This window comes from Helianthus annuus, chromosome 6 (genome assembly GCF_002127325.2).
Source record: "Helianthus annuus cultivar XRQ/B chromosome 6, HanXRQr2.0-SUNRISE, whole genome shotgun sequence".
Taxonomy (NCBI): domain Eukaryota; kingdom Viridiplantae; phylum Streptophyta; class Magnoliopsida; order Asterales; family Asteraceae; genus Helianthus; species Helianthus annuus.
Window position 1 is genome coordinate 43,454,400 of NC_035438.2, and position 12,726 is coordinate 43,467,125.

The 12,726-nt window shown below is 36.2% G+C and overlaps 2 protein-coding genes across 2 annotated transcripts; one reads left to right on the forward strand and one right to left on the reverse strand.

Moving 5' to 3' along the window:
• The first annotated feature begins 2,687 nt into the window (after nucleotides 1-2,687).
• Nucleotides 2,688-4,151, forward strand: LOC110944683. Its single transcript, XM_022186336.1, has 3 exons — nucleotides 2,688-2,996; nucleotides 3,098-3,564; nucleotides 3,632-4,151. The coding sequence occupies exons 1-3, from the start codon at nucleotides 2,688-2,690 to the stop codon at nucleotides 4,149-4,151; spliced, it is 1,296 nt and encodes a 431-aa protein (XP_022042028.1).
• Nucleotides 4,152-6,244: 2,093 nt separating this feature from the next.
• On the reverse strand, nucleotides 6,245-7,321 carry LOC110865351 (UPF0481 protein At3g47200). The gene has a single exon (XM_022114590.2). The coding sequence runs from the start codon at nucleotides 7,319-7,321 to the stop codon at nucleotides 6,245-6,247; it is 1,077 nt and encodes a 358-aa protein (XP_021970282.2).
• Nucleotides 7,322-12,726: the final 5,405 nt, after the last annotated feature.

The window sequence follows — 12,726 nt, forward strand, 5'->3', positions numbered from 1 at the left end:
TTGTACATAAAAGGATTCAGAAATAAATGATACATAATTCTCAACCGAATTATGTTTATAAGCCATTGGACTTTTTGAGTCCAATAACAAACCTGAAGACCGGGTTTCATTTATTTCACACCCAGAGGGATTTTTCCCGACTTGTACACTTCTAGTAATTTCGCCCAATTGCCCCATGTTTGTACCACCACAGCCAACAGACTGCACCTTTGTATTAAATATGTTTGATTTAGAAATATCACCTTTTATTTGTTTATTATTCAAATCACAAAATAAATTTTGTTTCTTTAAATCAAATCAAATTTTTGTGTATTGTAAATAATTAACATGTCCCGGATGACCAATTGAATCAACTACAAAACTCATAGGTTTTGTCAAACTTAGAGTGGAATTAGTAAGCGTACCTTGTGAAGCATTCGGATCTTTCGACCCACTTGGACCCGCTATGTTAGCTTTGTTTCCACTAGTAATCTTCACACGACAATCTTTCTTGAAATGCCCCGGTTTGCCACATCTCCAACAACCCCCTTTTGGTTTCTTGTTGGAATCATTATTATCCCGGTCCAACTTTCTCTTATTATCCTTAAACTTGTTAAACTTTCCAGTTTTCTCATCATTTTCAACCATTTTGAGTTAACTTTGAAATTCAATATTGATCAAACTAAAAGAAAATACACTGATCAAACCTACTTTAAATTAATCGAAAATGATTTCCAAACTACCCTTTAATTAATTCATCAAAATAATCTACCAGTTATGTCTAACTGATGTCAACGAATTTCAATTACACCATATCAGTTTGAGAATATTAAAATAGTAAATACCATTTAATTCCTAATTCCTAATTCCTAATTCCTTGAACAAATATTATTTAAACAACTTGAATTAACATCACTGAATCAAAATAAAATTCCAAAGTCTAGAAATCAAGTTGATCAAATTAAATTTCCATATTCTGTTTGATTCAATAATTCCACGAACTAGGATTTCCTTCAACAATAAAAATTATAAACTAAGTGGGCAGAATACTATTGTTGACCAAATTCAAACTCAATGTTTTTCGTCATTTCAAAATACAGTCGATTGACACCAAGCATCTAACAAATAATATAATTGAATTCAAAGTTATATTTTTGCAACTTAGATTTCCAACAAAACTATCACAGGTCAGGCAAATATTCGAACAAAACTACAACTACAATTCGAACCAAATTGAACCCTAAAATAGGTTTATCTTTGTTGTATAATTGGTCTAGAACAAGTAGTTTCAAAGAAATTAACAAACCTGGAACCCGAATTGAAATTGCAAAGTTATGATTAAAACCTGGATTAATCTCTGAATCGTATGAGAACTATCAGATAAACCTATTTGCGGGTTACACGCAATGATTTATCGGATTAGACAGAGATCACTCTTGTTAGAATTGGATTTGATGTTTATGTGATGTGAAGAGATCGCACACCCGTAACCAAGAAACCGTCGTCTGCTCTATCTATTTCCTTTTGTGCGTTTTTCTTGCTTATTGATCGAGAGAACAGTTCCCGTCATGTGACTACCTTTTTCCTTATAATAGACATCTTTCAATTCAAGGGCCCAACAAAAATTATTAATAAGTTGGATTGAATTGCCAAAGGCCATTATAAAGTGTAATGGATTTTAAATTCAATGCACCAAACAAATTTTTTAGTAAAATAAAAGTAAATCACATTAATAAATTTGCAAAACCATTAATAAACTAAAAAATCCATTAATCAATTTAGATCCAAAACAATATGGCCATTATAAAACCATTAAGCCCAAAAAGATATTATATAAAACTCAAATAACATTAGAATTAACTCAAATAACATTAGAATTAAATCGAATCCGCACTCCCGCGTCAGCTAACTCGTTTAATCTCTAACATTATTTTCTCGATCAACAAGTTAATCCAATACCCTAAAATCCGTTAATAACACTAAAATTACCAACATGCTACGCTTTCTAGCGGTGGTCGAGTAGTCGGCCTTTGGACATAGCTCCGAAAGGGTGGGTTTACACGTGGAAAGCAGTTAGCCGTTCAAAAAAAAGAAATGGTTTATTTTCATTTTTTTATATTCATTTTTCTAATTTTTAGTTTCACCCTTGATACTTTAAATAATATACGCATTTAACCTTTTTATTTAGTATGATTTTCTTCTGAAACTCATGGTCATTATCTTTTTTTAAAGTTGAATACGCGACAAAGTTTAATATTTTTTTTATGGGAAAATGCCACTAAATTGTAACTAAGTTTGCGGGGAAGAAAAAACCGAAGATGAAGAGGATCATGCAGGAAAAAAGAAGAAAGTTAGGACGTGTCCATTTAGGCTTTGGGCCTCAAGGCTTACAGGCAAGGATTCATTCCAAATAAAAACACTAAACGAGAAACACACATGCACAAGAAAGTATTGTTTGGGCTCTCTTGTTACATATTCTTGGATTGCAAAACGGTATTTCAAACAAATAGTTGAAAATCCGGAAATTAGTTTAAGGCAAATGCAGACCGATATCATGAGAAAATTTGAATGCAAAGTGAGTATTGGTCAATATAGTAGAGCAAAAAAAAGGTTTTGGATGATTATGAAGGTGGTTTAAAAGAACATTATGCTAGACTTTCGGATTATAAAGCCGAGATATTAGAAACTAATCAGGGAGTACTGTCAAGATGGCTGTGAATGAAATGGAGAATGGAGAAGTTTACATCAGTAGTTATTATATTTGTTTTAAGGGTGTCAAAGATGGATGGATAAATGGATGCAGAAAAGTTCTTGGTTTAGATGGGTGCTTTCTAAAAAACAGTGGCCAACTACTAACGGCTATGGGAAGAGATACCAATAACCATATTTTTCCTTTGGCATGGGTTGTTGTGTCTGTTGAGAATAAGAAAAACTGGAAATGGTTTCTTAATTTAGTGAGGGATGACATTAAAATGGAAAGTGGACTTGGACTAACTCTGATTGCAGATCAACACAAGGTATGTGATTACTATTCATATGCAGTTTAGTTAGTTTTACTTTTTTGTTTAACAAGGGATATCATAATCAAACTGTTTTATATTGTTATTGTTTTCATTAGGGAATTATAGAAGCCGTAAAGGACGTTTTACCTTATGCTGAGCATAGACAATGTGTAAGGCATATTTATGCTAACTATAAGAAAAAATATCGCGGAGAACAATTTACAAATTTATTTTGGAAAGCTGCAAAGGCAAAAACCGAGGAATATTTTGAGAAGAAAATGGAAGAACTGAAAAACATTAACAAAGGGGCATATACCCATCTAATGGAAAGGAATCCGGTTACTTGGTCAAAGGATTTTTTCGAGCTTAATATGGCATGTGATGCGTACGAAAATGGCATGAGCGAAAGCTTCAACTCGCGCATTCTATCAGCACGACGGAAACCTATAATTACTATGCTAGAAGAAATCCAAACATTTGTGATGGAAAGAATATTTTTAATGGCGAAAAAAGCTAGAAGATTAAAACGTGATGTCTGTCCGAAAATCAGAAAAAAGTTAGAAGACATCAAAAAGAATCAAAGGTACGACAAAAGTTATTATTTTTACATTTTTGGTATTTTTTTATTAATTTTTTAAACTTTTCGGTAGGTATTGGAAGGTAGTTCCAAGTGATAACACCATATTTGAAGTGAGAAGTGAAAAATATGCGTGCGTGGTGAACCTTGATGAAAAAACTTGTAGTTGTAGATTATGGCAGTTGTCAGGCATACCTTGTGTTCATACTGTGGCGGCGTTGTCCTTTGTAGATAAGGACCCAGAAACTTTTGTTAGTTCTTGGCTTAAAAAGGACATGTTCAGAGAAGCATACAAATATCCAATCAAACCACTGAGAGGAAGTACATTTTGGCCCAAAACTGATGATATAAGACCTTCACCTCCAAAAGAGAGACGAATGTCGGGTAGACCAGCAGTGAAGAGGAAAAGAAGCGCTGATGAGAAAGAGAAAAAGAACCCCAAGGTTGGAATTGGAAGAAAAATGTCTTGTCAAAATTGTTATGGAACGGGGCATAATGTTAGGTCTTGCAAAAACGAGAAAAAAGACCCCCTACCAAAGGTGAAAAGGCCAAAAGGTAGACCTAAAAAGTGTGGTACAACGAAGAAAGTCTAGCGTGATTTCGTGTTTTTTTTTTTTTTGAGTTATCTTTTTGTGACATGAATTTTGGACGATGTTGCCTACGTTTTTTGTTTATCTTTTTATGACGAATAGATACGATGGTATTGAAAGTTTTTATTTATCATTTATTTTTCATTCATCATAATATTTTATAGTCTTAATAGTTTAGTATAAATCACAAAAAAATACCAATACGATTTTTAAAATAAAAAAAAAAGTGTTTTCGTTTGTCATTTAAAAAAGTACAATTTTTTTGCTTTAAAAATATTCAACCGTAACAGTATATATTTTATTAATTTAGAATAAAAGATGATTTTCAATTTTTTTAGAAAAAAATCCATGTCATTAATTTTATTTTCCACATCATATTAAAAATTAAAAAAGATAATAAAACCTGACACATCATCATTACTAACCTGGTAACCTGATAATTACATAGTATTAGAACATCAAATGAAACTTGAGTTATTTTGTAGAGACAAAAAAAGTTTCAATGACTTAATTGGAACACTTGTCAAAGTTGGTTACATTTCTACGAAGTTACCCCTTTCTTCATCAACATTTTTGTAGAAACTTTGTTGAAAAAAAAGACTTTTATTAAAGATTGTAAAGTGACGAACCGAACTAATACCAACAACGGTACTGGTACCCATATGTTTTTATCATCAGAACCGATGTCAGTATTTGTTTTTATGTTTTTTATCGATATCGATACTTGTACTGTTATTATCAAAACCGGTATCGGTATTCATTTTTATAGTTCTCATTTCCCAATGTAAAACACGTGTATTTGTGCATATCATTTTCATTAAACCGAATGCACACCATAGTGATACCATTACGAACTAAATTAATACCAACCGAATTCTCACCACATCATGCACGGAATATATAAATTTAGAACCATGATGAATAGTAACATAAGTTTTTATTTTACTAAATTAGTTCTTTTGTGTTGCACTTTCACCCATTTTACTATAGTAATAAATGATTTTAACCCATTTCATTTTTATTAGTTTTGATTTTTCATCCGAAAACTGCGTCCGTTATATTTTTTATATGAATACATGACTGTGTTTGATTTTTTTTCCTTAGTGCTCGTGTATGAACTTTGTTGGAAAAAAAGGTTTTATTCAAAATAGTATTGTGACAAATCGAACCTATACCAACATCGGTATCGGTATTTATGATTTTTTTTTATCGACATTGGTACTGGTATTGTTATCAACAGACAGAACTGGAAACGGTATTCGTTTTTTATGATTTTTAATGTAAAACACATTCTTCTACGCGTATAATGACTTTAAACCAAGTGTCAGTACCACACACTGATACCGTTTGAACCGAGCCGATAACAGCCAAATTCCTGCCACATCGCACATTGAAATCTTGCTAGTTTTCATTAAAAAGCCTTTAGTGTCCTTTGAACAATTCCGTGTAATGCTTATGATTGGTCCACCATCGATTTGTTTGAGGAGATATTACAGATAAAGTGATAAACCGGGACGTATATTAAAGATAAACAAGCTAGTCATATTTCAAATTAACACGATAACCTCTGTAAATTGGACCGGGTGATAAATACAAATGTAGGCAAAAGATCAAATACACATAGCCTTATCGTACAAAACGTATGAAAGGCATAAAAAGGTAAAGAAACGCGGTGACAATTTTTGTAATTATTTACTCATGGAGTAATTTTCAAAATTACCCCACAAATGATCTTGGAGGATAATTTTGATCATATAGGGTAATTACGAGTAAATTAATTACGAAAATGTCACCGCGTTTTTTCTACTTTTTCATATCTTTCGTACGTATTGTACGATAAAACTATTTGTACATAATCTTTACCCTACAAATGTAAACCCATTATAAATACAAATCTCAAACACCATATATGGTGAATATACCCTACAAATGTAAACCCATTATAAATACAAATCTCAAACACCATATATGGTGAATATATCGCATCTTACAGTTATATATTGTACATTATTGTTAGATAAGCCAAAGCCAATGTAATATTACATTATTGATGTAAACCCATTATAAATACAAATCTCAAACACCATATATTGGAGTCATCGATCCGGAAGTTGCTTGGCCCCAAAGTAAGTCTGCAGAAAAGTAGTGAACAGAATAGCCGCAGCCGTCAACAAACCCAACATCTTCCATGGACTACCAAAGTAGTCAGTAATCAACTCCCCCGCCCACGTCTTATACTTGTTATCGAGGTGGCTATTGATTACCTGCCGGAACTGACTAAACATGTAAAGATTAACCGCCGGGACATCAATCTCATCGTACATCTTCACCACTTGTTCATCATGACCAAGACTATGAATCATTATATTTTTCTTTGTTAACTCCTTCACATCATCATTTTTAACAATTAACGTTTTCATTATCTTAATATAAGTCGAAACTCGAAAGTCATTCGGGTTATGCGCGCACAACTCGTACGCGATCATGTTCAAGAAAATAACTTTTGTACTCGTCGATACTGCTCTTGTAGGAAGCTCAAACACGCCATAGCAACAGCGAGAGTAAAATGCAATGTCCTTGTCTAAGGCCCGTCTCAAGAAAATCCATTGAGATTTGAGTTCCGTTGCTGAAGGAAAATTTCGATTTCGTTTTACATAGTTATAATCATCATCTGACCAAATCTTTGTACTCTTAGCTGAAAATAGACCAATAGAAACTAGACCAAGAGAAACGGGAAGCAAGATGAAATAAGACCTGTAAAGCTCAAGAAGATGAAGGGGCTGCTTGTTTCCGAGCACCTTTTCATCCTTAGTGAACACCTCCCCATACTTTAAGTAATTAAAGAATCTGTTTAGAATATCTTCACCTTTATCGCTGGGGAACCTCAATTCTAATAAAACTTTGAGTACTACAAACGGGAGCTGGTTCTCCAGCAAGAAAATATCACGCGTCACATTAGCAAACCCTAATGCGCCCAGATACTCGTTATTTAACAACATCTTATTCTTTGCATAAGATATGCATTCAATATAGAACAAAACAAAGCAACCATCACGCAGCATCATTCGACTGAACTCCTCATCGTTGTAAGCATCTGTAGAACCATCAATATAGCAGTTTCTGGCATCATGTACCACCTCAAACACCTTGTTGTATAAGTCATACGTAGTCATTCTAGTGCTCAAACGAAATTCTTCTAGTGTCATGAGCTTGTACTCCTCGGCTTGAGCAAGTCGTGATCGTTTATAGTGGTATGGGCCAAGTGAAACCACTGCAGGCTCGTAGTACTCGCGGTTTCTACGACCTCTCTTACCTTCTAAGAGCAACGGTGGTACTTTTTCGATATGTCTTTGGCGTGTGCTGGTGATCTCCTTGCCTTTCAAGCAGCCTTCCTACTCCTTGATCACGTTAATAATATTGTTGTTGCTGACTTGATTATCGGGCATTTCAACCATTACATACTCACTTTCAGTAGTATCCGTCTCCATTGCAGTTAAGATTTTTGTATTGATTTTCTACTTTGGACCCCGGCCTGCTTTTATTTTGGATCATGTGTTTTTTTCTTTTAGTACATGTGAATTTTCACAGTTAATAACAAAAAGATTAATCATTGATTCATGGGTTGTAAAATTAAAACTCGATATATTTATTTTTATAAAGTAGATACTCCCCTCCTTTCCAAAATAACTTTCATTATATTTTTTTTTTTGTTAACCTATGCTTGTCTTTCCTTAAACTTTTTTCTTATGAAGATTACAAAAACAAAAAGTAAAATAAAATCAAAAGAATTTCCTATAGCAAAAGTTGCTCATGGGTTTCGGGACCGTGAGACCATAGAAAACCTTACAACCTCTATCACATGTGATAAAGAGACAATTCATATAAAACATCAACTCTAAAAGAGACCTTTTATGTATAGAGTATAGTATATTTAAATAAATTCAAATAAATCACGAAAAAAAGTCAGTAAGTGGTTGGCTTACTTCTGTAAATATGATTAAATTTATTAAAATAAAATAGTAAAAAAATTGATAAAAGTATTATAAAATAAAATAATATAAAAAAATATAATTTCTTACTTTTGACTTTAAAATAAAATAATGTATTAAAGTAGTTAATCATTACCAAATTGACTAAATTGGTAGGATTTGTATAAGAGAAATTTACGAAAAGAGCCAAGAATAAGTTTGACTTACCAAAATGGTCATCTCATGCGTCGGTGGAGCAGGGCATCACCGATTACGAGACACCTTATGCGTCCTTAAATATAGAAGTGACACGTGTCCGTGACTCATCCCATGCGTCCGTGACTCATCCCATCATCTCATGCGTCCGTGACTCATCCCATGCGATGCCGACTCATCCCATGAGTCCTTAAATATAGAAGTGACACGTGTCTCAATGGGATGATGGGATGAGTCACGTACGCATGGGATAATGGGATGAGTCACGGACACATGGGATGTCTCAATCTCGCTAAAAGTAAATTTTATGAGTCACGGACGCATGAGATGAGTCACAGACGCATGCGATGAGTCACGGACGCATGGGACGCATGGATATCACTGAGACACGTGTCACTTGTGTAAGTTCATGATTCCGGACCTTGACCGGTGATTAGTGTGTGATTATGTTCAAGACAAGAGAGATTAGAGACTGATAAACAAATTCCTTGTATAAATTTGGTAACATAACGTTACAAAGCGGCCCGATTACAAGCTAAGCCGAACCACACCAAAGGACCATACATCCGGCGAGAGATCAAGTGGTGATCTCTCCCCCAAGTCTAAAACCTTCAAGTGTTGCAAATGACCAAGTAGTGGTATTTATAGCCACACCACATTCACTTGCAAACACGCATGGTCAAACGAATAACCCTCTCGTTTGACCACATCAAACGAGCGGGTCTATAGACGTTCGTTTGACCGTTTCACTAACTATTACATAATCAACATAAAATAAATCTAATCTATTTGAACAGCATCGGACACAAAAACTGCACCAACAAATTCCCCCTTGTCTGTTGCTGTCAAATGTTGAAAATGCAACTGCAATCGATCTTCAGTCAAGTATTTGTTGATGTCATCTTCTCTGTGTTAACAAATTCCCCCTTGACTGATGATCGAGGTAAGTACTATCTTGACTTGAGTCTTCATAGCAATACCAAACCCTTGAAGCTTCTCGTATAATATTTCCCCCTCAAAGTACGTGTATCCGTGTTGGGTGTTGTGCAATCTCCTCGCAAGGCTAAATTAACCGATCTTCCGCTGATCTTCCAATACTCCAACCGGCATTTGATAAGGGTTCCATTCTTTAAAAACTACATCTAAGTCTTGATCTTGTCATAAGAACTCTATCTCATTCAAGCATACTACATTGGTAGAGTTTTCTGGTGAACTGTCTTCTGTAAACCATCTTTGTGGAATCGACCAAGCAATGCACTTTGATCATCAACATCAACACTCAGGAAGTTAGCTAGACCAAGTATATCATTTGCAAGCTCAACCAGCACGCTTAGTTGAGCTACATCCAGATCTCATTGTCTCGCCTTTGCGAAGTTGACCACGTAATGCACTACGGATCTTCAGCATCAGTACTCAGGATGTCAGCTTGACCAAGTACATCGTTTGCAAACTCAACGAATTGAGTTACACCCAGATTCCTGTAAAATCCCAAAGAAAACCTCAAACCCAAAACCGAATCCTGCAAATTCCCCCTCAACTGATAGAGTTGGAATCCACACTTGTCAGCCTTGAACTATCAGCTCTGATAAAGATTCCCTAGGTCTTCACTGAACAGTGCTTTGAAACTACTGTTGACTTTAGATACCTGTATGTTTCCGTGCAAAACCTTTCACGCTGGCTGGAGAATTTATTAAAATCCTCAAATATGTGTCTGTGCAAAACATTCCACGCAGAACCTTTGGTATCACCAGAAAATCACAAACTCTACCACCTGTGGTTACGTTTAGAAATTTACCGAAGAAATTCCAAAACATATAAAAATTTTTATCCCCCCATTTCTTGGGTAAAATCTCTAAACCTTAACAAATTCCCTCCTCTAAGCGGAACTGTCGTCTACTTCACTGAACAGGTTCTCTCCACTGAGCATAATCTTTCAAATGTTCTCGGTTTTTCAAAAAATCACGAAAGCGACTTTCTTCTTTGCATATTCTAGTTGATAAGGAAAGTCCCCTAGCCCCGTAGGATCCGACTTGTATTCCCCCAAAGTTCTGCTAACACCTAATCCGAAAACTTCCATCATAGGCATAACTCTTCGACTTTGTGAACTCGTTAGGACCGGTCTTGGCTCTCTAGGTTCCTTTAATCGTTACCAAATGCGAGAATATGACAATAAACAAAATTCTTTCGAGCATTTACGAACACCGATAACAAAACAAATTTTCACGCGCGGAGATAAATATACCGTTTTTGGCCTATAATAGTCAAGTCACCAATTTTGACATTTGCATCGGTAACTGTGACTACCCCACGTTTAAAAAAATCAATTAGTTTTTATAATCCCAAACTGATCTGGCACACCCCCGAACCCATACGAATTTTTACGTTGAAAAAATAGAAGCTCGGTTCAGATAAACTTTGTGAACACCCGACCCCCACTTTGTAACTCACGAATAGAAACGTGTCCATGACTCCATGTCTCATCTAAACATTTTGTCCAATAGAGCCCATAATTAATTGGTCAATTAAACAGGCCCATCGAACAACAAAGAGGAATGGACCAGCCCACGAGGAAGTAGTGATCTTTCATGAAAATTGTGACTCATCCCACGAAATAACTATAATCTGTTGAGTGTCAAGCCCAATACTCTTGAAGGTCATTAAAACAAATCCCAACATTCCTTGGGGCCCAACAAAGAATTAATTACCTAAATAGGTCAACTGACATATTCAGACAAACATTCCTCAATAATTAGTGGGCCCATTCAAAATACAATACTCCTTCATTCAACGGCCCAATCACTGAACATTAAGCCAATGCATAAGGTTATATTTGCCAAACCTAGCCGACAACTACTTTCTACAGCCACCACCCACTTCCAATCTCTCTCTCTTCTGTGATACAACATCAGCAGTTGCCATCACCAGACATCGGACATCCTTCATCTGCCCATTCAAGCTTTGCTCCACCGTAATGACGTCAATCGTTTCACCGGAGAACATTATCCAGCCGACATCACCAGAAGACTAACTCCCAAGTCACCATGAATCCGCCACGAAGAACCAGGACTCACGAAGAAGGTTCTTTGTCGAAGGGTTCTTTGCCAGGGAGTTCTTCGTGAAAGGGTTCTTCACAGAGGCGCTTGTTTCTGAGATTGACCCCAAATTTCTTGAGGCCATGGAGAACTTTGAAACGAAGATAATAACACACGAACACATCACAAGGCAGAGACTAGTGAAGGAGAAAAGAGCACCCGCCAACAAGGTTGAGAGATTTCTAGATGTCTTTCCTCGGGTTATTGGTCTTTCAGGTATGTATGTGATGGCAATCAGGTTGTTTTGGATCAAAAAAATACCCGACGACAACAACTCACAAACAACGGTTCTCACGAGATACAGTCGCATCACCCGAAAGTCTCGTTGAGCAGAATTGAACTTCCTCGCTACAGTCACACAGTCACACCACGAGAACAAGAAGTAGTCGTTCAAGATCACCTTCTAAAACCTGGTGCAACGCTATTTCACCTTTCTTTCAGTGCAAAAGATGAAAATAACCAAGGAGGATCAAAGGTTTTGCACGATTTTTCCGCGGGGGGGGGGGGGGGGTTCTTCACCAGTGGCTTCTTCACAGTCTTGATCTTTCGTCTATGGAAGGTTCTTCGTCAGTTGGGGGTTTTTCGTAGTGGGGTTTTTCGTTTGGGGGGGGGGTTCTTTGCAGCAGGGGGTTTTTCGTGGATCCTGATGTGAAGAAACCCTAGTGTTTCTTCAACAGCCGCCACCCCTTCAAGAGCACAGACGAACTGTTCAACTTCAGATCTGACGAAAAACCTTCGAAAACTAGATAAAAAATTGATTTTCTTGGTGTAAAACGGAAAACCCAACCCTCTGGTATGATTCGTTTCATCTCAGACCCATACATTCGGGCCCAAATCTGGGTTTTCTTCATGTTTACCCACTTTTACATCTTGAGAAAAAACCGCAAAAATCACTGATCTAGAGCACATGTGACTTAGCAAATGGTTAGATTCACTAAATCGGGTACCATGGCTCTGATACCAATTGTAAGTTCATGATTCCAGACCGTGACCCGTGATTAGTGTGTGATTATGTTCAAGACGGGAGAGATTAGAGACTGATAAACAAATTCCTTGTATAAATTCGGTAGCATAACGTTACAAAGCGGCCCGATTACAAGCTAAGCCGAACCATACCAAAGGAGCATACATCCGGGGAGAGACCAAGTGGTGATCTCTCCCCCAAGTGGTGGTATTTATAGCCACACCACATTCACTTGCAAACACACACGGTCAAACAAATAACCCTCTCGTTTAACCACTTCTAACGAGCGGGTCTATACACGTTCGTTTGACCGTTTCACTAACTGTTACATAATCAAC

What these genes read in the sequence shown, in the direction of transcription:
- LOC110865351 (XM_022114590.2), bottom strand. Translation starts at nt 7,321, where the DNA reads ATGACTACGTATGACTTATACAACAAGGTGTTTGAGGTGGTACATGAT.
- LOC110944683 (XM_022186336.1), top strand. Translation starts at nt 2,688, where the DNA reads ATGGCTGTGAATGAAATGGAGAATGGAGAAGTTTACATCAGTAGTTAT. An exon ending in TGATTGCAGATCAACACAAG is followed by an intron (nt 2,997 to 3,097) that starts GTATGTGATTAC and finishes TGTTTTCATTAG; the next exon opens with GGAATTATAGAAGCCGTAAA. An exon ending in GACATCAAAAAGAATCAAAG is followed by an intron (nt 3,565 to 3,631) that starts GTACGACAAAAG and finishes ACTTTTCGGTAG; the next exon opens with GTATTGGAAGGTAGTTCCAA.